Raw genomic sequence first — 24,378 nt, forward strand, 5'->3', positions numbered from 1 at the left:
TAAGGAATCATACATGCAGCCCATTCCCTCTTTCGTCTTCTGCCCAGTAGTTCGTCAACCCACCACTGTGCGCCACTCAGTCTCGAGTGAGGATGATCCCGTCAGATGTGTATCGGAAGACGCAGTGAGAACCAGGTCACCAGGGGTTCCAACGTCGAAGATGTTGCAGGTCTCATCACTGGCGTCCCGATGTTGCCGCATCTTTGAGCAGTAGCCAGTAGGCTATCGACCGTGGCCAACGCAGCTTCCAGCTGTTTATGTACAGTAGCCAATTCTCCTTGTTTACCAAGAAAAATCTCCAAATAGCCGCAAGTTATGAGAAGTTATTTTATTTTATTTTGATGACCAGTTTCGGTATTTCAATATCTCATCTTCAGGCCCTATATGTACTCATGTGTAGCCAAACAGATGTATCGATATTAGCATACTGGAGTCATCAGTATCTGGATACCGTGAATTCACGAGCACTTCATGAGTAAACAATCAGATGTATCGATAATAGCCCACTGGAGCCATCAGTATCGTTATTCGAGTGCTTCCTTCCAAGACCTGACAACAATTGAGCACACCTGCAGTCCGATAATGTGGTCCGCTCACAACAAGCCCAGTCGGCAGTCATACTGTAGCGTGAAAAAAATTAATGTAAGATCTCAAAAAGTAAAAACGAAGCAGTCATGATTACATTAGAAAGTACTAATAGGCCGCCACAAAAGAAAAAAAATTGCCCGACTGTGGCACTGCTGAGGCTGGAATGCAAGCAAAATAAAACGAGGACAAAAAACAAACACTAAAATCTGATCTGCAGATTTCTCACTACAACCTGAGACCGCAAAAACCGCAAGCTCTTAAAACAGAAACACATTTCTCTACTGAAAATGGGTGCACCAGCAGGTACTTTTAACTAGAACCTCTTCTTACACAAAGCTACTGCAGGAAATAAATATGAAAACTCTAATGCACTGATCTAAACTATATGCTATCGAAAGGCTGTCACGTGACGTGGCATTTCTGGTGGCGGAAAATTACACAAAGAAGCCGCCTCACTCAAGGATATGCACTAACATTTGCGCAAAAACAAAAAGTGAGAGTAATTGGATAACCTCTATAAAATACACTGGTAACGTTCACTTCTTCGCAGAAGTACGTAAAAAAAACAAGAAACTAAACTAAATTACTGAGTATCAGGCAACTACTATTGCTGCTACCACTAGTGGTGCGTCCCACCAGCTCGACGTCTGCCTCTGCACTGACTGATGTATAAGGGGCGACCAAAAATATCCATTTGACGGCGTTGCTGCAGTGTATACGATACGCAACGTTGTGCGTGTCCAATGCAGGTATATAAGCACAGATATTAAGCGAGGGATTCGTGTGGCATTCGGGTCGTTAAGACTTGGGTGCAATAAATGCGGAGACATGAACTATGGCGACGTTATTACGAAATGCATCTAAACAGTACCACCATGCTGTTATTCTTTCCTTGGCTGCTGAAGGATAAGCACCGGTAGACATCTATCAGAGAATGAAGAATGTTTATCAGCCAGCATGTCTGTCGAAAGCCAGCGTTGTGGAATGGTGCGCCAAGGTGTGCTGCTGCTACATGATAACATCTACATCTACATCCACATCTACGTGGCTACTCTGCAGATCACCATTACGTGCCTGGCAGAGGGTTCATCGAACGACCTTCACACTAATTCTCTGTTATTTCACTTTCGCGCGTGGAGAAAAACACCTGTATCTTTCCTTCCAAGCTCTGGTTTCCCTTATTTTATCACGATGATCGTTTCTCCTTATGCAGGTCGGCGTCAATAAATTATTTTCGCATTCGAAGGAGAAAGCTGGTGATTGAAATTTCGTGAGAAGATCCCGCTGCAACGAGAAATGCCTTTGTTTTAATGATGTCCATCCCAAAACTTGTATCATGTCCGTGACAATCTCTCCCCTATTTTTCGATAATATACAAAACGTGCTGCCCTTCTTTGAACTTTCTTGATGTACTCGGTTAATCCTACCTGGTAACTTTCCCACAATGCGCAGCAGTACTCCAAAAGAGGACGGACAAGCGTAACGTAGGCAGTCTCTTTAGTAGATCTGTTGCAAATTCTAACTGTCCTGCCAAAAAAAAGAAAAAAAAAACACACAGTCTTTCGTTCGCCTTCCCCACAACATTTTCTGCCAATAAAAAGCAATCTTTAGTCGTTTTCCCCACAACATTTTTTACGTGTTCTTTCCAATTTAAGTTGTTCGTAAATGTAATTCCTAGGTATTTAGTTGAATTTAAGGCCTTTGTATTTGATTGATTTATTGTATAACCGAAGTTCAACGGATTCCTTTTAGCACTCACGCCGATGAGCTCACACTTTTCACTATTTAGGATCAATTGCTAATTTTCGCACCATACACATACCTTTTTTAGATGATAAACGACAGTATCATCTGCAAACAGCCTAAGACGGCTGCTCATATTGTCTCCCAAAAAGCTTAGATAGATAAGGAACAGCAGAGGCCGTAACACTACCTTGTGGAATGCCAGAGGTCACTTCTGTTTTACTGGACGACTTTCCGTCAATTACTATGAACTGTCACCTCTCCGACAGGAAATACGAATCCAGTCGCATAACTGAGACGATATTCCATAAGGACGCAATTTGATTAGAAGCCGCTTGTGAGGTACGGTGTCAAAAGCCTTCTGGAAATCTAGAAATACGGAATCAATTTGAAATCCCTTGTCGATAGCACTCAACACTTCGTGTGAGTAAAGAGCTACTTGTATTTCACAAGAACGACGTTTTCTAAATCTGTGTTGATTGTGTGTCAATACACCATTCTCGTCGAGGTAATGCACGATGTTCGAACACAATATATGTTCCACAATCCTGCAGCACAATGACGTTAATGATATGGGTCTTTAATTTAGTGGATTACTCCTATAGCCTTTCTTGAATATTGATGTGACCTGTGCAACTTTCCAGTCTTTGGGCACGGATCTCTCATCGAGCGAGCGGTTGTATACGATTGTTAAGCATGGAGCTGTTGTATCAGCATTCTCAGAAAGGAACCTAACTGATATACAATCTGGACCGTTCCCGTATCGTAACGCAGAAGTTATGCCTGCCAACTCAAGTGGGGAACATTCGAGCAACCGCCCTATGGTCCTGATCCCATGCGACTGTCACTCCTTCGGTCCCTTAAATAAAGGCCTTGAAGGGTCTACTGTTCCTGTCTGACGAGGATGTGCAGCAGGCAGTTACGGACCTCTTCACGCAGCAAGACACGGTGTTTTACCAAATGGGTATCTTCAACCAGGCAGTTACGGACCTCTTCACGCAGCAAGACACGGTGTTTTACCAAATGGGTATCTTCAACCTAGTGCGCCGGTGGGATGATTGCCTGATTGCCCACGGAGATTTCCCCAATCAGCATACCGATTCTTGACTGTTTGGACTTCGAACAGAAACTTTTTGATCGCCCCTTATATTGTACTTCTGGTATTTTCATATTTTTGCCCCTGTTCCCCCTCACCCCGTATTTCTCTTTGTGACTGGGAGGAGGCAATGAGTAGAGGCATAAAAAAATCTCGTAATTCTGTATGCTTGTCTGCAACAAACTGTAAGCTTACCAAAAAATAAACGCTTCTCCCTACCCTGATTTAAATACAAATTTATCTATTACTTCGTAGAATGTGGCTTACTGTGCCTGTACATCTAACCTATCAACTACACTAACTAGTGGGACACCAAAATGGACACTCCGTCCTGTGAACCCTTCGAAGCATTGCACTCCACTTTCATAATGGAGTTCTGGGGAACTCTATAGATCTTTTAGATTGCCATTCCCTGGGTGATCCCAACCAGATGTATCCTTGCACTAACGGCATCCTCCTTCGTACAAGAACCCTATCTAATGGACGTCACCATTTTGGCCAAAATTAATGTTGCTTCTTCCAGCTTCTTGAGATCGTCAGGTAGATGAGATATTTTGTGGTGTCTATGTGTACAATGGAAGTATTTTATGGTTGTGAAAGAGCGCGGAGTGGCGGACAGAGGTTCAGGGCACTCTTTTGCCCTTTGGGTGGCACCTGCCCCTAGGAGGAAGGATCAACAATGACGGCACGAAAGTACAGAAGGCAAAGGAAACCACTGCATTAAAGAGACGTAATATGCACCCACGGGATATGTGGCCTGTAAATGAAAACGTGTCATGATTTCTCCATTGGCAAAAGAGTCCGAATTAGTCTCCAATTCGGATCTCAGGGAGGGGACTGCCAAGGGGAAAGTGACTGTGAGAGAAAGATGGCATGACCAACGATGGAATAACATTGTGTGTGTCGGAGTTAGAATATCAGAAGTTTCAACGTAGTAGGACAGCTAGAAAATCTGAAAATTGAAATGCAAAGGCTTAGTCTAGAGTTTAGTGGGGGTCTGTGAAGTAAAATGGAAAGAAATCAAGGACTTCTGGTCAGACGAATATAGTGAAATATCAAATCAGCACAAAATGGTATAATGGGAGTAGGATAGGTTAAGAATAGGAAAATAAGGCAGAGAAGAAGCAATTGTGAACAGATCAGTGATAGGTTTGTTATCAGATTCGAAAGTAAATAAACGTCTATAACGATAACAAGCAGAGGATGAAGAGATAGAGAAAGTATGTGAGGATATTGAAAGGTTAATTAGTATCGACAAGGAATGATAATCTAATAATCATGGGGAATTGGGACATGTCTGTAGAGGAGGGTACACAAGAAAAGGTTACGGGAAGATATGGTCAGGTTATAGGAACGAGAGAGGATACAATACATTTGAGTTATGCAGCAAATTTCAGATGGTAATAGTGAACACACCGTTCAAGAATCACAAGAGGAGAAGGTATACTTAAAATAGACTCAGAGGCACGGGGAGACGGCAGCTGCATTACATCATAGTCAGACGGAGACTCCGAAATCAGATATTGGATTGTAAGACGATATCATGAACAGATATAGACTCACTTCACAATTTAGTAATGATGAAGAATAGACTGGAGTTTAAGAGAATCTTCCGGTGGAATCAGTGTGGAAGGAACCGGTATTCTGAAGTAATGAGAATGATGAGCTGCGTTAAAAGATCGCTAGGGATGTGAATATTGCAATAAGGAATACCACAGTAGTCAGTCCAATTGCAGAGGAGTGGACATCTCTAAAAAGGGCAATCATAGATGCTGTACAGGCAGACATAGGAACAAGGGAGGTAACTCCAAAGAAACCTTGCGTAACAGAAAAAATACTTCAATTGATTGATGGAAGAAGGTAGTACAAAACTGTTCAAGTAAAACAGGAACACAGCATTATAAACCCCTTAAGAATTAAACAAATAGGAAGGGCAGGGCAGGTAAGGCGAAATGGCCGCAGGAAAAACTTGAAAAAATTGAAAAAGAAATGGATGTCGGAAGGACTGTCTCAGCATATGTAAGAATCAAAAAAACCTTCCGTGAAATTAAAAGAATGAGCGATAACATTAAGAGTGCAATGGAAATTCCACTGTTGAACGCAGAGGAAAGAGCAGGTAGGTATGAAGAGTACACTTGAGTCCTCCCCCTCATAGAGGGGGAGGACTTGTCTGAATACGTGACTGAGGAATATATGGGAGTCGATATGGAAGACAGAGGGATTCCAATATAAGAGCCAGAGTTTAACAGAGCTTTGGAAGGCTTGCGTTCAAATTAACACAGAAAGGATAGATGAAATCTCTTCGGAATTTCTGAAATCATTGGGGGAAGCATCATCTAAGAATCTATTCAAGTTGGTGTGTAGAATCTGTGAGGTTGCGACGTCCATTAGGCTTTCGGAAAAATATCATCCACACAATTCCGGAAATAGAAAAGACAGATAAATGAGAAAACTATCGTACAATCACCCATAAAAGTCATCCATCCCAACCATTAACAAGAGTAATATACACTAAGGTGACAAAAATCGTGGGGTAGCGACATGCACACACACACATGGGGGTGGTATCGCGTTCACAAATTATAAAAGGATGTATTGTTAGAGCTGCCATTTGTATTTTGGTGATCCATGTGCAATGGTTTCAGACGTGATTATGGCCACGCAACGGGAATTAACAGACACTGAACGAGGAATGGTAGTTAGAGCTAGATAAATGGGACAATTCATTTTGGACATAGGGAATTTAACAGTCCGAGATCTACAGTGTTGAGAGTGTGCCGTGAATACCGAATTTCAAGCGTTACCTCCCATCACGGAGTACACAGCGGCCGACAGCCTTCACTTAACGACCCAGTGCAGCTGCGTTTGCGTAGACAGAAAAGCAACACTGCATGAAATAACCGCAGAAATCAATGCGAGGAGTACGACAGCCTACTCCGTTAGGATAGTGCGACGAAATTTGGCGCTAATGAGCTATGGCGGGAGATGACCCACGAGAGTGTCTTTGCTAAAAGCACGATATCGCTCGCAGTGCCTCTCCTTGGCTCGTGACGACTGGCAAACTGTGTGTGGTCAGATGAATCCCAATTTCAGTTGATAGTAGGGTTCGAGTGTGGCGCAGACTCCACGAAACCGTGTACTTAACTTGTCAACGAGGCACTGGGAAAGCTGGTGGTGGCTGTGTAATGGTGTTGGCTGTCTTTATATGGAACGGACTGTGTTCACTGGTCCAATTGAATGGTCCAATTGAATGTTCGGCTACTTGGAGACGATCTGCACCCATTCATGGTCTTCATGCTTCCAAATAATGATGGAATTTTTATGAATGACAATGTGCTATGTCACCAGTCAACAGCTCATGATTGGTATGAAGAAGTTTCTAGACAGTTCAAGCTAATGGTTTGGCCATCCAGATCGCCCGACATGAATCCCATCGAACACTTGTGGGACATAATCGAGAGGTCAGTTCGTGCACAAAATTCTGCACCGGAAACACTTTCGCAATTATTGACGGCTATTGAGGCAGCATTGCTCAATATTTCTGTAGGGGACTTCCACCAACTTGTTGAGTCGATGCCACTTCGAGTTGCTGCACTATGCCAGGCAAATGGAGGTCCGACACGATATTAGGAGGTATCCCATGAATTTTGTCACCTCAGTGTACACGAGAATGGAAAAGAAAATAGAGGATGTGTTAGATGAGATAAGTTTGGCTTTAGGAAAAGTACAGGACCAGAAAGGCAGTTCTGACGTTGTGCTTCATAATGGAAGCAAGAATGAAGAAAAATCAAGACACGGTCATAGGATTCGTGAACCTAGAAAAAGCATTTGACTGTGTAAAATGTTGCAAGATGTTCGAAATTCTGAGAAAAATGGGAGTAAGCTACAGAGAAAAATTGCCGATAACAATATGTACAAATTCCAAGAGGGAACAATAAGATTGGAAGACCAAGAATAAAGTGCTTGGATTAAAACTGGCTAGGTGTGAGACAGGCTTGGCTCTGAGCACTATGGGACTTAACTTTTGAGGTCATCAGTCCCCTAGAACTTAGAACTACTTAAACCTAACTAACCTAAGGACATCACACACATCCATGCCCGAGGCAGGATTCGAACCTGCGACCGTAGCGGTCGCGCGGTTCCAGACTGTAGCGCCTAGAACCACTCAGCCACCCCGGCCGGCTGTGAGACAGGGATGCAATATTTCGCCCCTGCTGTTCAATCTGTACATCGAAGAAGTAGTGACGGAAATAAAAGAAAGGTTAAAGCGTGGGATTAAAATTCAGGGTGTAAGGGTATCAGTGATAAGATTCGCTGATGACACTGCTGAAATGAAGAAGAATTACAGAATTTGTTAAATCGAGTGAACACTAAACAGTACAGATTGTGGACTGACAGTAAACGGGAAAAAGACAAATGTAATGAGAAGTAGCAGAAATGAGAATAGCGAGAAACGTAACGTCAAAATTGATGATCATGAAGTAGACGAAGTTAAGTAATTCAGCTACCTTCTAAGCAAAAAAGCCCATGACGGACGAAGCAAGCGGGACATAAAAAGCAGTCTAGCGAAGGCAAAGAAGGCATTCCTGGTCAAGAGAAGTCTACTGGTATCAAACATAGATAATTCTGAGTATGTACATTGGGAGTACAATATTCTTTGGTAGTAAATCATGGACTGTGGGGAACACGGAACAGAAGAGAATCGAAACGTTTGAGATGTGATGCTACTGAAGGATGTTGAAAATCAAGTGGGCTGGTAAGGAATGAGTAAGAAATTTATGAGGATGTTCGTTTAGAGCGCAACATTGTTTGGTAGTAAATCACAGACCGTAGGAACCGGAGTAGAATAGATTCGATGCATTTGAAATATGGTGCTACCGAAGGATGTTGAAAATCAATTGGACTGGTAAGGAATGAGGATGAAAAGAAAGGAACATTTGGAAAATGTTGGAGGGAATAGCCTCCATGGTGTTAAAGGGAGCTGTAGAGTGTAAGGAAAAGACAGAGTTGGGATACATCAACAAATAATTGGGGACGTGGGATGCAAGTGCTGTCCTGAAGTGGAGAGGTTGGTACAAGAGAGGAATTCGTGGCGGACAGCATCAAACCAATCAGAAGACTGAGGACTTAAAAAGAGGAGAAAAAAAGTCATTCTCATAGGGTCACCGTCTCATGCCCAGAGTTTACTGTTGTATCAGTGCAAACTGGCCCGCAGCTGGAGGTGACAGGATCCTCCAAATCTATGCCCTTCCAAGGCTGGCCTACTTCCATGAGACATCCGCCATTTGGCTGGCACGATCCAGGGGGTTAGTACAAAATGCTTTTCTGCGTCCTTCCCCTTCTGAGACACCACTGTAGCGATGCGACGGGTGTGGAACGGCATTGTTCCTTAGCAGTCGTCGAGAGGTGTGTTAGGCATGCAAACAAAAATTCCATGAAATTAAATAACTATCCAGTGGATGTCAACAGAAGAAGCTGGAAGTTCATAACGTCATACCGTTGTACATCCACACGTTATATAATAGAAACACCAGATATATTCAGCATGTGTTGTTCTTTAATTGTCTACGTACCTTCTCCAATTTTTATGCAACGCATTCTAGCACCCCCACAGATCGGAACATTCTTCTTTCCTGTAAATAATTCAAGTCATGTCGTCAACTTGACTTACAGCATGTGCGTTATAAACGAATTCACATATAATGCTACAGTTTACAAGTGAAATTACATAGTATGGTTTATAAACTACGTTTTAACACAGTAATACATGAGTGTAAGTACATAGTGCAGTAAATAAGTCATGCGTAATTAAAAAACTTAATATATACAGTTTACAAGTGAAATTAAATTGTATGGTTTATAAACTACGTTTTAACACATGTAATACATTAGTGAAAGTACATAGTGCAGTAAATAAGCCATGCGTAATTAAAAATATATATGTACTGCACACATTGCAAATTAATTACAAAACCAGTCGACCCTCGATTCTTTAAAGAATCGAATTATGATGTATAAAATGGCTTCAGACGTGTGGTTACTTTACAAGCAAAATGAAATGAAAGTATGGCATCGTTGGCCGGGAGGCCCCATTCGGGGAAGTTCGTCCGCCAAGTGCAAGTCTTCTTTCATTCGACGCCACATTGGGCGACTTGCGCGCCGGTGATAAGGATAAAATGATGATGAGGAGAGTACAACACCCACTCCCCGAGCGGAGAAAATCCCCAAGCCCGCCGGGAACCGAACTCGGGCCCGCTTGCATTGGGAAGCAAGCACGTCACCACCCAACTAAGCAGGCAGACCACTTTACAACTGAGTTCATGTGTTAAATATTTCACTTTAAGCATGTAAGAGAGAAAAAGTTTAGGAACGGTTTGAAATTATCCTCAAAGTTTGTTGGAAGTCGCTGAACTCTCATGATGAAACACTGTACGAATGTTGTCTGGGTAATTTGCGCTCCTAAGCAGAAGCTAGGTTACTGTCTCAAAGTTTATGACCCCATATCTCCTGATCTATTTGTCATACAATAATATAATATTGCAGGTACATTAAGTGGTGTATGTGCATACTATCTGAACGGTATTTTGCAAATAGTGTCAGTAGTGAAGAAGTAATCAATTAAAACGTCTTCCCTAATGCAGAAGCTCGATTGCATGAACAGCGAAAATGTAGAAAGTGATAAAATTTTTCCATTCATCGTTTTGTGTGAGATGTCAACTAGGAAAATTTGTAAAGTTTTGAAATTATGTGCTTCCCGCCAACTGGAGCTGTAGAGAAAAGGCTACGGAACAAGCCAGAACCTGCCACATACCAATGCTGCCAACTGTTGAAGAGTTACGAAGGTGGAGGCATTACTTTTCAGTCAACCATCGTACATTCGAAATAGCAACTATGTAGAAAGTTTACGAGTATCGAATTCCGGTTAACTTGTGGAAAGCTTCAACATCACGAGTGAGCCGAAGTTTACACGCCTTTGCCATGAGCTACGTGACACACCGAGTTTTAAATGTAGTGAGTGGTACTGAAATTTTTAAACGTAGAATTGTTTACACGATTACGATAGCGAGGACAGTTGCGATACAAATGAAATGAACCTTAATGCGATGGTTGATTGGCTAATGATGGCCGACACTGCCAGTAATAATGCATGAGCCTGGGCTACGACACATTGAACACTACTCAGATGGACCGGCTAGTTATTCTTATTGGCGAGAACAGATTCACTCGAAATAACCCTCTATCTGACAATGATAGTGACTCAAGACGAACAATGGCTTCTTAGAAGCAGTCATTTTAGTTAGCCGCATGTGGATTCCGATGTAACCACCCTCTGCTCATTGTCCTATTATCGAACATAGTACCTTCAAAAGACATTGCAGAAGAGTTGAGATGGAGTGTAGAGGGGGCAGGCAACAATTATCAAGAGGATCGTGGAGTGTATAGTAATCTAGAAAACTGTCCTGCTTTTGGGAGTGCATAACTACATTCTCTAGACGAAGAGATTGGCACTGTCAGTGCCATAAGCGTGTAGCTGACAACGGAAGTCACTGCACAGAAGACGTAAAAAGTGTATTCAAAGGACACTCTGTCTCATGAAATATTCTCATGATGACAGCACCGTTTGCAAAAAATTCTGGAGGTGAACTAGTTTGTATTCGGAGCTTGGGCATGAATGTGTAATAGACTTTAATATCCAGGAGAGAATATTAAACTGGAGACTGGCAAAAACAAAAAAAGCCTGCAAAAAAGAGAAATGCGTTAACATTATAATTAAATGTAAATATTAGGAAGAATTTTCTCAAGATTTTCATCTGGAGTGTAGCCTTGTACGTAAGTGAAACGTAGAGCAGAGGCAGTTCAGACAAGAAGGAAACAGAGCTTTTGAAATGTGGTGCTACAAAAGGATGCTGAAGACAGGATCAAATAACTAATGTGCAGGTAATGAATGGAATGGGGGGAGAAAATAAATTTGTGGCACAGCCTGACTAAAAGAGGAGTTCAGTTAACAGGACGCAACTTGAGTCTTCATGGAGAAGTCAATTTGGCAGTGGAGGGAAATGTGAGGCATAAAAATTGTAGAGGAAGACCTAGTCTTGTTTTCAGAAAGCAGGTTCAAGTGGACGTAAGTAGGAGGGCAGAGGCGATACAAGGACATTTTACACTGTTGCCAAATTTCTTCTCCCTCCACCCAGACTGGTACAGTGGTAACAGCAAAATTTTATTATGCAAATTTATCAATGTAAATATGAAAAATAGCCATCCCCGCCCCTTCCTTTTCCAAACCTGACGTATTGGCGGGAATTGCGGATTTTGGCGGGAAACGGTCAGTCTCTATCCACCTGCATGAGAGGAAGGTTAGATTAGTGTACTTTATTTATTTTGGGTGGTATACTGAAGATCTATACTAATTCTGTAATTAATCATAAAGATCTGTCCTAATTACACTTCCATATGCACAACGCAACACAAGGACCTAAAACTGCAAACAAATCAAACTGACAATGTCATAAAACTGATGTTATCCTGCTGGAAAGAAATTCACAATACTACTCGAAACTAGTAGCAGACACACTCAAAATAAATTGTAACTCTACATAGGATGATCCCTTTACCTACAAGTCGAAATAAATCTCTCTGCTCCATTTGTGAATTAACGGTAGAAGACTGGGGTGGAAGGTACCATCTTTATTTTTGGCAGGAAATATGTTCAACAGAGAAAATGTTGGCGTTGTACAGAGAGGAGTTTAATAAGTCAGCACACAGCTGAGGTCTGTGTCTATAGCCTCCTACATGAGGAATGGAAGAGGAATGGAAGAAGCTGATAATGGATGAGTGTAGGGGGAACACTTTTCACCAAATAATGGTGATGCAGCGGGATGAAGTGATGATTCGTTTTACAACTCATAGAGACTATTGACTGTGCTGGAGCTGTTCGTGTTTCTGGAATGGCTGGTCATTTGATAGTGCAGTAGACGACAAAATGGTTCAAATGGCTCTGAGCACTATGGGACGCAACTGCCGAGGTCATTAGTCCCCTAGAACTTAGGACTAGTTAAATCTAACTAACCTAAGGACATCACAAACATCCATGCCCGAGGCAGGATTCGAACCTGCGACCGTAGCGGTCTTGCGGTTCCAGACTGCAGCGCCTTTAACCGCACGGCCACTTCGGCCGGCAGTAGACGACAGTGTGCATCCACCGCTCTCGCTTTTTACCGACCGCGTGTGTGTCTCGTTGCTTGACATCAGAGTTCGCTACAAACATCTCCCACTGCGTTTATGCGTGCCCTTTTCAACATTCATCCTGCAGCACTGGTACCCGAAATTAAGTAGACGGTGCTCTCCTTATTTCTCGACAACTTCGTCCTATTCCACTGCCACTGAGAGATCACCTAGGTGTAGCTGATGAGTACCATGTACACTGTATAGAGTAAGAAGGGATAGGACAGCGAATCATCACTGAGTTGTAGAAAGGCCAATACACGCTGCCATACTGATGGAAAATGCTTCACTGTTCTCAGAAAAAATCATACAATCCAGTAATTAAAGAGCACTCGAAACCAAACAGTCTAGATGATTCAATCACACACACACACACACACACACACACACACACACACACACACACACACACACACACATGGTAAACGTTTCACTGCTCTCGCAAATAAAAACATTAAAATTAATGCGAGAAAAAACACTACCCACCCATACACACAATGAAGCACAATACATCATATATCGAAAATTAACGAAAGGGCATTGTAATATCGTAACATACCCGTTGTCGTTGTTGTTGTTGTGGTCTCCAGTCCAGAGACTGGTTTGATGCAGCTCTCCATGCTACTCTAAGGTGTGCAAGCCCCTTCATCTCTGAATAACTGCTGCAGCCTACATCCTTCCGAATCTGCCTAGAGTATTCAACTCTTGGTCTCCCTCTACCATATTACCATCCACGCTTCCCTCCAATACTAAATTGGTGATCTCTTGATGCCTCTGAACGGGTCCTATCAACCGATCCCTTCGTCTAGTCAAGATGTGCCACAGATTCCTCTTCTCCCCAATTCTATTCAGTACCTCCTCATTAGTTACGTGCTCTACCCACCTAATCTTCAGCATTCTTCTGTAGCACGACATTTCGAAAGCTTCTATTCTCTTGTTGTCTCAACCAGTTATTGTCCATGTTTCACTTCCAGACATGGCTACACTCCATACAAATACTTTCAGAAAAGACTTCCTGACACTTAAATCTATACTCGATGTTAACAGATTTCTCTTCTTCAGAAAAGCTTTCCTTGCTATGCCAGTCTACATTTTATATCCACTCTACGTCGACAATAATCAGTTATTTTGCTTCCGAAATAGCAGAACTCTTTTACTACTTTAAGTTTTTCATTTCCTAAGAGAGAAACATGGCTTTTATTATTGTCGGGGTTGTGTGCTTATAAATATATATATATGCTCGCTTGTATGAGGTGCACTGAGATTAAATACAACTCTTACACTGAAATGTTTCCTCTCTTTCAGAATTGCGAGCACTTGCTGAGGCCACTTCAGGTGACGTTGGGCGTGTCCCATTGGCAACCGCAGCTGCACTTTTAGACAAACAACATGCGGTCATCTTTGTTCAGAATAGCCGTCATTTATCTTGCTTTGTTATGTTGCCCGCCGAAGTCATGGCCTATTATACAGGGTGGTCCATTGATAGTGACCGGGCCAAATATCTCACGAAATGAGCATCAAACGAAAAAATTACAAAGAACGAAACTCGTCTAGCTTGAAGGGGGAAAATAGATGGCGCCATGGTTGGCCAGCTAGATGGCGCTGCCATAGGTCAAACGGATGTCAACTGCGTTTTTTTTTTAATAGGAACCCTCATCTTTCATTACATGTTTGTATAGTACGTAAAGAAATATGAATGTTTTAGTTGGACCACTTTTTTCGCTTTGTGATAGATGGCGCTGTAATAGTCACAAGCGTATAAGTACGTGGTATCACGTAACATTCCGCCAATGCGGACGGTATTTGCTTCGTGATACATTACCCGCGTTAAAACGGACCGTTTACCAATTGCGGGAAAGGTCGATATCGTGTTGATGTGTGGCTATTGTGATCAAAATGCCCAACGGGCGTCTGCCATGTATGCTGCTCGGTATCCTGGACGACATCATCCAAGTGTCCGGACCGTTCGCCGGATAGTTACGTTAGTTAAGCAAACAGGAAGTGTTCAGCCACATGTGAAACGTTAACCACGACCTGCAACAAATGATGATGCCCAAGTAGGTATTTTAGCTGCTGTCGCGGCTAATCCGCACATCAGTAGCAGACAAATTGCGCGAGAATCTGGAATCTCAAAAATGTCGGTGTTGAGAATGCTTCATCAACATTGATTGCACCCGTAACATATTTCTATACACCAGGAATTGCACGGCGACGACTCTGAACGTCGTGTACAATTCTGCCACTGGGCAGAAGAGAAATTACGGGACGATGACAGATGTTTTGCACGCGTTCTATTTAGCGACGAAGCGTCATTCACCAGCAGCGGTAACGTAAACTGCCATAAATATGCACTGTTGGGCACCGGAAAATCCACGATGGCTGCGACAAGTGGAACATCAGCGATCTTGGCGGGTTAATGTATGATGCGGCATTATGGGAGCAAGGATAATTGGCCCCCATTTTATCGATGGCAATCTGAATGGTTCAATGTATGTTGATTTCCTACCTAATGCTCTACCGATGTTACTACAAGATGTTTCACTGCATGACAGAATGGCGATGTACTTCCAACATGATGGATGTCCGACACATAGCTGGCGTGCGGTTGAAGCGATATTGAATAGCATAATTCATGACAGATAGATTGGTCGTCGAAGCACCATACCATGGCCCGCACGTTCACCGGATCTGACGTCCCAGGATTTCTTTCTGTTGGGAAAGTTGAAGGATATTTGCTATCGTGATCCACCGACAACGCCTGGCAACATGCGTCAGGGCATTGTCAATGCATGTGCGAGCATTACCGAAGGCGAATTACTTGCTGTTGAGAGGAATGTCGTTACACGTATTGCCAAATGCATTGAGGTTGATTGACATCATTTTGAGCATTTATTGCATTAATGTGGTATTTACAGGTAATCACGCTGTAACAGCATGAGTTCTCAGAAATGATAAGTTCACAAAGGTACATGTATCACATTGGAACAACCGAAATAAAATGCTCAAACGTACCTACGTTCTGTATTTTAATTTAAAAAAACCTACCTGTTACCAACTGTTCGTCTAAAATTGAGACATACGTTTGTGACTATTACAGCGCCATCTATCAAAAAGCAAAAAAAGTGATCCAACTAAAACATTCATATTTCCTTACGTACTACACGAATATGTAATAAAAATGGAGGTTCCTATTTTAAAAAACGCAGTTGATATTCCTTTGACGTGTGGCAGCGCCATCTAGCGGGCCAACCATAGCGCCATCTCGTTTCCCCCTTCAAGGTAGACAAGTTTCGTACTTTGTAGTTTTTTCGTTTGACGCTTATTTCGTGAGATATTTGGCCCGGTCACAATCAATGGACCACCCTGTATATGTGTAGCTTTTGTCGGCCGGCCGACCACATGCTCGGCCGACAAGCTGATGGAACTGTTTGTGCATCAGAGGCTACAGATTCTAAGAACAGACCAGGAAATTGTTTCCACTTCTGCGAGGCTTGAGAGAGAGGAGAGATGGAGGAGGGGTAGGAGGATTGAGGTAGTGATTCTGGAGTTCTTAGTCTGTTAACACAAGCCGAGTATAACATGTCATTATGGTGGCGTTGGAGTTTTCGTTAATTTCTGATGAATAATGCATTTTGTTTCGTTGTGGGGGAGGGCGTGTGGTGGGTTTTTCATGTTAATATCGATGTATTTCTCTTATGAGAGTAGTGAAATATTTACCATGACCTGCTTGTGTGCGCCTTTGAGTGTGTGTTTTTTGAATCATCATAGCTGATCGTTTTCCGAGTGGACTTAATTTTTGGATTCTATGATTGTTTTTATGACAGCAGTGAAGCATTTACCATGATCAGTGTGTGTGTGCACGCCTCTGTGTGTGTGTGTGTGTGTGTGTGTGTGTGTGTGTGCGTGTGTGTGTGTATGTGTGTGTGTGTATTTGAAGTATCAATGCTATTTGGTTTCGAGCAGTGTTTAATTGCTATATTATAAGATTTTTTTTCCGAGAGCAGTGAAGCATTATTCATCAGTTGTGGGCCGGCCGGTGTGGCCGTGCGGTTCTAAGCGCTTCAGTCTGGTACCGCGTGACCACTACGGTCGCAGGTTCGAATCCTGCCTCGGGCATGGATGTGTGTGATGTACTTAGGTCAGTTAGGTTTAAGTAGTTCTAAGTTCTAGGGGACTGATGACCACAAATGTTAAGTCCCATAGTGCTCAGAGCCATTTTGAACCATCAGTTGTGATAGCTTGCATTGTGGCCTTCCTACAACTCAGTGAGGGTTTGCTGCCCTATCCCTTCTTACCATGTATCAGTATAAATGTTACTCTTCAGCTACACCAAGGTGAGCTCTTGGGGGCAGTGCAATAGGGCGAAGTTGTTGAGAAATAAAGACAGCACCGTTTATTTAATTTCGAATACTGTGCTGCAGGATATATGTTGAGTAGAGCATGCATGAATGCAGCGGGAGGTGTGAATGCAGCTCTTGGGGGCAGTGCAATAGGGCGAAGTTGTTGAGAAATAAAGACAGCACCGTTTATTTAATTTCGAATACTGTGCTGCAGGATATATGTTGAGTAGAGCATGCATGAATGCAGCGGGAGGTGTGAATGCAGCTCTTGGGGGCAGTGCAATAGGGCGAAGTTGTTGAGAAATAAAGACAGCACCGTTTATTTAATTTCGAATACTGTGCTGCAGGATATATGTTGAGTAGAGCATGCATGAATGCAGCGGGAGGTGTGAATGCAGCTCTTGGGGGCAGTGCAATAGGGCGAAGTTGTTGAGAAATAAAGACAGCACCGTTTATTTAATTTCGAATACTGTGCTGCAGGATATATGTTGAGTAGAGCATGCATGAATGCAGCGGGAGGTGTTTGTGGCGAACTCTGATGTCAAACAGCGAGACACACACGCGGTCAGTAAAAAGCGATAGAGGTGGATGCACAGTGTCGTCCTCTGCACTGTGGACTGACCAGTCATTCCAGAAATACAAACAGCTCTAGCACAGGCAACAGTCTCTATGAGTTGCGAAATGTACGAGGGTTATTCCAAAAGTAAGGTCCGGTTATAAAAAAAAAATCAAAACTAAAATGTTTTTTCAAAACAATTGTTTTATTTACATTCCTTACATCTTTATCTATTTTTCTACATAACTTCCATACTTATTTAAACATTTGTCACATCGTTCAACAAGCTTTTGAATGCCCATGTTATAGAAATCGGCCTCCTGTGACGATAACCAGTCCTTAACTGCTTCTTTCACTTCATCATCTGTGTCGAAGCGCTTGCCGCCGAGAAACTCCTTTAAGTAACGGAACAGGTGGAAATCACTTGGCGCCAGGTCCGGACTGTAAGGAGGATGGTCCATCTGTTCCCATCCAAATTTCTTGATCAGAGCTTGCGTTTCATTTGCAGTGTGGGGTCTGGCATTGTCATGCAACAACAAGATTCCAGACGACAAAAGACCACGTCGCTTATTCTGGATTGCACGTCGAAGTTTAGTCAGGGTAGCGCAGTAGGCGGCTTTATTAATCGTTGTTCCTCTCTCCATAAAGTCGACTAACAATACTCCACGTCTATCCCAGAACACAGTCGCCATAACCTTACGTGTTGAGATTGTCTGCTTTGCCTTGACCTTGACTGGCGATGACGTGTGACGCCATTGCATTGACTGACGTTTAGACTCTGGAGTGATGTGAGAAACCCATGTCTCATCCCCTGTGACAACATTGTCTAAAAGACTGTCACCTTCCTTATGATATCGCTCCAAAAAATCAAGAGCAAAAGCCATTCTTTTCATTCGTTGGGGCTCAGTAAGCAGCCTGGGAACCCAACGGGCACACAATTTGTGAAACTTCAAATGTTCAGACACAATTCTGTACAAAGTTGTTCTACTCACATTCGGAAAATGCATGTCTACGTCTGTAATAGTGAATCGGCGATCTTCACGAATTTTTTTGTCAACCGCATTGACCAAATCGTCTGAAATCACTGATGGTCGGCGACACCGTGGTTCATCGTGCACATTATCCCGTCCTTCATTAAAAGCTCGCACCCACTTGCGCACTTTACTGTCGCTCATTATGTTAGGACCGTACACTTCAGTAATCTGCCGATGGATTTCCGCCGCTGAATTGTTTCTTGCAGACAAAAACCGTATCACTGCCCTTACTTCACAATCGGCGGGCTGATCAATTGTCTTAAACATTGTAAAGTGACACTGTGAACTACACTCAGCAACAGTAACAAAGCGAATGGCGGCGTTTGACGCGCAAGGCTTGCCGGGAGTCGGCGCGCGTGCGTGTTTTGTCATTGGCGCCAAATTTCAATAGTTACAGCGAATCGGACCTTACTTTTGGAATAACCCTCGTATCTTCGGTCCGTCCCGCTGCATTACCATTGTTTGCTGAAAAGCATTCCCCCTACGGTCATCCATTATCAAAAAATGGTTCAAATGGCTCTGAGCACTATGGGACTTAACTGCTGAGGTTATCAGTCCCCTAGAACTTAGAACTACTTGAACCTAACTAACCTAAGGACAACACACACATACGTGCCCGAGGCAGGATTCGAACCTGCGACCGTATCGGTCGCGCGGCTCCAGACCGTAGCGCCTAGAACCGCTCGGCCACTCCGGCCGGCGATCCATTATCACCTCCTTCCATTCCCCTTACAGGAGGCTATAGACACAGGCCTCAGCTGTATTCTTACAGGTAATACACTTATTAAACTCCTCTCTGTCCAACACCAACATCTCGTCAGTTGAATACATTTCCCCCAAAAATAAATATAGTACCTTCGACTCCAGCCTTTTTCCCTGTTATTTGTAAGTAGAGATGAGAGTTTTATTTCGACTTGTAGGTAAAGGGATCATCCTATGTAGAGTTACAATTTATTTTGAGTATGTCTGCTACTAGTTTCAGATGATATTGTAATCTTTTTTCAGGGGGATAGCATCAGTTGTAGGACATCATCAATTTTTGAGGTGTACTGCGATTTCAGACACTCCTCGTGTAGTGCTGTGCATATAGATGTGTAATTAGGAGCGATCTTTATGATTAATTTCGTATTTAGGACCGATCTTTATTTCAGTTTACCACCCAAAATAAATAAAGTACGTTAACCTAAGTTTCCTCTCCTGCTGCCAGATAGGGAATGACTGTTTCTCTGCGTAGAGGGATGTACTTGGCCTTTCCACCCGGAAGGACCGGGGTTCGAGTCCTAGAAATGGCATCTGTCATTATGAATTCCCCGCCAATTCCTGGGTGGGGGGTGGGAGTGGGGATTGGACGTCAGAAGAGGCATGGGACAAAATATTCCCCTCATTTAATTCGAAACTATCCCTAAAATTCAAAATTCCCACGAAAATTTGAAATTCCGGTCTATGCAGTATCACAGTATGGGGGAGGGGGAAGGAACAGGGGAAGTGGGAATGGCTAATTTGCGTAATTAATTTGATTAATTTGCATAGTTCAACTGTAATGTTACCACATCTAACCGGTCTTTAGACGGAAGTCCACAACAATAATAGTAGCAGCAGCAACAACATTAACAAATCGAGGAGAGAGTTGTCACGAAGAAAACGAAAAAAGGTTAATGCTCTACAAATCGGAACATGGGCAATTGGAAGTCTGAAGTGAAACTTTTTTAAAAATTGTGTTTTGTCCCCCTCGCCACACATGCTCGGTGGGGAGAGGGGGGGGGGGGCGAGGGGGCGGGCTGTCAGCGGTAAAGTTCTCCGCTCTTCGGCCATGCAAATTAAAAGAATGTGTAATGAGAAATCGAAAGAAAATTTGGGGCTGTTTTTTATTTTAAATAAAATCAAAGATGGACTGTTGCAAAACCAAAATATAGGAATCACTGCACTTTCACTTAAAATCTTGAGGACCTGCACTACAGTGAGAAGTATTGTTGGAGGAGAGAGTACGTTCCATAGGGTTGAGAGGTGTGGGTGAAAGATAGGGATCTGTTAGGTAGGAGAAACGATGGGGATGATGGGCTGATTGGTTGATCTGGGGCAGGGGAACAAACAGCGAGGTCATCGGTCCCATCAGGTTGGGGAAGAATGGGAAAGGCAGTCGACCGTGCCCTTTCACAGGAACCATCCCTACATTTGTCTGAAGCGATCTAAGGAAATCACGGAAAACCTAAATCAGGATGGCCAGTCGTGGGTTTGAACCATTGTCCTTCCTAATGTGAGTACAGTGTGCTAACCATTGCATCATCTCGCTCTGTAATATGGATGATAGGTGAGTGTTGAGGCAAATAGCGGGAAATACAGTCTGTGGGAAAGACAGAGGGTGAGGAGTAGTATGTAGGGCAGCTGTTACACAAGGAAAGGAACGGGGATGGAGAAGGGAAGGAAGAGAAGAGCACTGATGTGGAGTGGGATAGAGGAGGGAGAGCTAAAGTTTGTAGGAGGGATAAGTATCAGGGCGGGTCTCGTTGTCTGGCAGCGGTAGTTCGTTGAGGATGCATTGGGATAGGATATGGAGTGTGTTAGGTGTAGGGATTGAGGGATATATTTGGGGATGCGCAGCACCATACCAGTGTTGGTGATCAGAGAAGAGAGAATGATGTAATTGGAATCTAGTTTGTGGATAGTACAAGAGATATGGAGATGTTCGATGTGGATGATGCGTGGTGGGAATTTGATGAGATGGTAGAGCATCCAAGTGGGATAACTCGAAAATCGATTACAACACGCTGTTTCTCACGCACCAATATAGTTACTTTGCACACTACCATCTTATGCGATACAATTTGAAGCCCTCTCGTGGCAGTGGACTGCGAACATGTAACCATGAACAACAAAGATGTAGAACATTAAACGCAGCTTCTCAGAATAGCTTGGTCACTTGGAAACGGTGCAACGTATCGAACTTTTTTCTTAACGATTATTTCTCAGCATAACCTATCCTGTAACACCCTTACAAGCTTTCCACACTGATTCTAACCACCCTGTATGTGCTTTCCATTTTAATTTATTGCCCTGTACTCTATCCTTTTACCGGCGGCTACGCCCACAGGTGCAGACAGCACATATAATGCACACATCCCCTCCTCTGCCCTCTTTTCTATCCATTTCCTCCTCCTCCTCCCTTTCTCTTCCTATCTATTTCTTCGTCCATCTCTCTGTCCATTTTCTCCCCCCCCCCCCCCCCCCGTCTGTTTCCCCTTTTCCTTGTCTGTCTTTTCCTCAAAACTCTCTCTATCCATCTCTTTCTCCCACATCTCTTTGTCCATATCCTTCTCAACCTCTTCTTGTCCATCTCCTACTCCCAACTCTCTCTGTTTATCTCCTCCTCCCCTCAGTCCGTCTCCTCCTGCCCCTCTTCACTTATCATCTGCTTACTGGTCCTCTCCATTTACATCCTATACCTTCCCCTCCCCCTCTTTCAGACCATATCCTACATTCCTCGCTCTGACTGTCTCATCATCCCTCCTCTCTGACTGCCTTCTCCTCTTCCCTCTTCCTTTTCCACCTGTGCACTAGCCCTCTCCAGCTTCCACCTACCTCTTACCATTGCCCCTCCTCCTCCCTCTCTGAGCATCTCATCCATCCCTCTGGCCATCCCCTCTTTCTTCCTCTCTCTGTCCATGTTCTCCTCCCTCCTCTCTGACTGTCCATCAACCTATCCCCCTTTCTATCTGCCCTCTTCTTGTCCTCCTTCTCTCTGTCTATCTCACCCTTCCCCTATCTCTTTCCATCTCCTCCTTGCCATCTCTCTCTTCATCCCCTCCTCCAACCTCTCTCTGTTCATCTCCTCTACCCTCCTCTGTTTTTCCAGCAACCCTCCCCTCTATGTTTGTCTCAGTCTTCCACCTCTATATGTACGTATCCTCATCCTCCTCTCTGTCTGTCTAGTTCCTCCTCTCATGTCTCTCTGTCCATCTCCTACTCCCACTTCTCTTTGTCCAATTCATCCTCCTTCCTCTCAGTATTCATCTTCACCTCCCATACCTCTCTTCTCAGATGTGCCCATCCACACGACATTACCCACATGACACACCTGTCGTTCAGGGCAACCTAGATATCACAGCAGTATCAATCCTTTTCTCCCACAATACCACCCCTGTGGGAGACAGGTGGTTCGCAGTACTTCTTCCCAGAAAATAAGTGGTCTGTGTAGGAAATTTAGCTGACATCAGTCAAGTGATCTATGACACACACACACACACACACACACACACACACACACAGAGAGAGAGAGAGAGAGAGAGAGAGAGAGAGAGAGAGAGAGAGAGCGAGAGAGAGAGAGAGAAAGATTCATTTTTACATATGCAAATGATTTCAATCTCGTTTTCAACCTGAGGGTATATAATCCGCCACAAATCTTAAAAATCTCATCTCTGAAACGTCGAGTTTCCTCTTGTCTGATCTATCTACTATCTGGTTCTCGCTATCGTATGTTAACTATGCTGCCATCATCTCACAGAACTTTCTGTGTGTTGATATCTGGGTTTCACCTCTTCACATCCTGTAATTATACGACACATTTCTTAAAATTGCTTTTGCTATTGGTAAACTCGCAGTAAGGTACTTTATACCCTAGGTTACTGAAATGACGTAGTTATTCTATGATTACATTATTTATAACTATTTTATTTCTGAGATTTTGATGCCATTAAAAGCCCCATCACTAGATTAAAATCTTTAGCCATGTTCTTTAGCCTAATCACGACATGTTGAGCATATGATATTAACAGTCGAGCAGTTAGGTACACGCTTGATCTATTAATATTTAGAGAGAACATCTGGAAGAACGTGTGAACTCGGATTGTTTGGGGCGCCTGGTACTCACTGGGCATGTAGTAGGCAGCGCAGCCGCACCGCTGGACAGTGAAGTTGGCCAGGCACTCAGTCATGCAGTTCTCCTCGCTGTAGTAGCGGAAGAAGTAGAGGCTGCGCTCCGACGAGAAGTAGCAGCGCCGGCCGTCGGGTGAGTAGCTGTGCAGCGCCTCTGACGTCATCATGACACGCGGCTGCACGCTGACCACCACGTCGCGGTCGACCGGGATGCGGAAGAACTGCGTCTTCATGTTGGGGAAGTCCCCCGGGCTATGCAGCAGCATCTGTCGGATAACAGCACCAGTCCCTTATTTCTTGTTACACTCACTATTTCTCCAACTTTTATCTTTAGTACGATTGGCTGTTAGTAACATATTTCCTGAAGGCATGCACCCTACTGCATGGATAATGCTGATGGTGTTCCCCTGTCTAAAATATTTTGGAAGTTAAATAGTCCTCCATTCGGATCTTCGGGAGTGATCTGCTAGGGAGGATGTCATAGGGAAAGAGTAGCGTAGAGAGCTAGATCAAACGAGTCTATGCACTGAAGTTGGAAACAGCAAGAACTACATAAGAGTTGAATGACATGAAGGGGAGGCATCAGTCAGGTGAGTGGGACAGTGTTGCAACCCATCCCTCCATGTTGTTCAGTTTGTACGTAGAGCAAGCAGTAAAGGAAACTACACTTCTTTTTTTGAGTCATCAGTCTTCTGACTGGTTTGTTGCGGCTGTAACCTCATAGATTAAGGGTCGACCTGCGACAGCAATCGCACAACTTGCGTACGGGCCGCTAGACTCCGCCGCGAGTGCTAAGAGTGCATTGCGATCGCAGGAGCACGTGTTGCGTACGGGCCGCGAGGTGCCGCCATGAGCGCAAACGTATATAAGTGCAGACGGAGTTCGGCCAGCTCTCATTTTGTTGGCATCTCATTTTTGCCTATTCTCTTA

The 24,378-nt window shown here is 43.6% G+C and overlaps 1 protein-coding gene across 2 annotated transcripts in view; it reads right to left on the reverse strand.

Annotated features, from left to right (window-relative positions):
* LOC126483939 (pickpocket protein 28-like) overlaps positions 1–24,378 on the reverse strand; it is a 286,412-nt gene that overhangs the window by 86,556 nt on the left and 175,478 nt on the right. For both annotated transcript variants that reach the window (XM_050107225.1, XM_050107224.1), the window contains 2 exons: positions 23,444–23,714; positions 9,001–9,060 (listed from right to left, as the gene is read on the reverse strand). In XM_050107225.1, the coding sequence (XP_049963182.1) occupies positions 9,001–9,060; positions 23,444–23,714 (331 nt within the window). The remainder of the gene's footprint in view (positions 1–9,000; positions 9,061–23,443; positions 23,715–24,378) is intronic.

Source organism: Schistocerca serialis, chromosome 6, assembly GCF_023864345.2.
Source record: "Schistocerca serialis cubense isolate TAMUIC-IGC-003099 chromosome 6, iqSchSeri2.2, whole genome shotgun sequence".
Taxonomy (NCBI): domain Eukaryota; kingdom Metazoa; phylum Arthropoda; class Insecta; order Orthoptera; family Acrididae; genus Schistocerca; species Schistocerca serialis.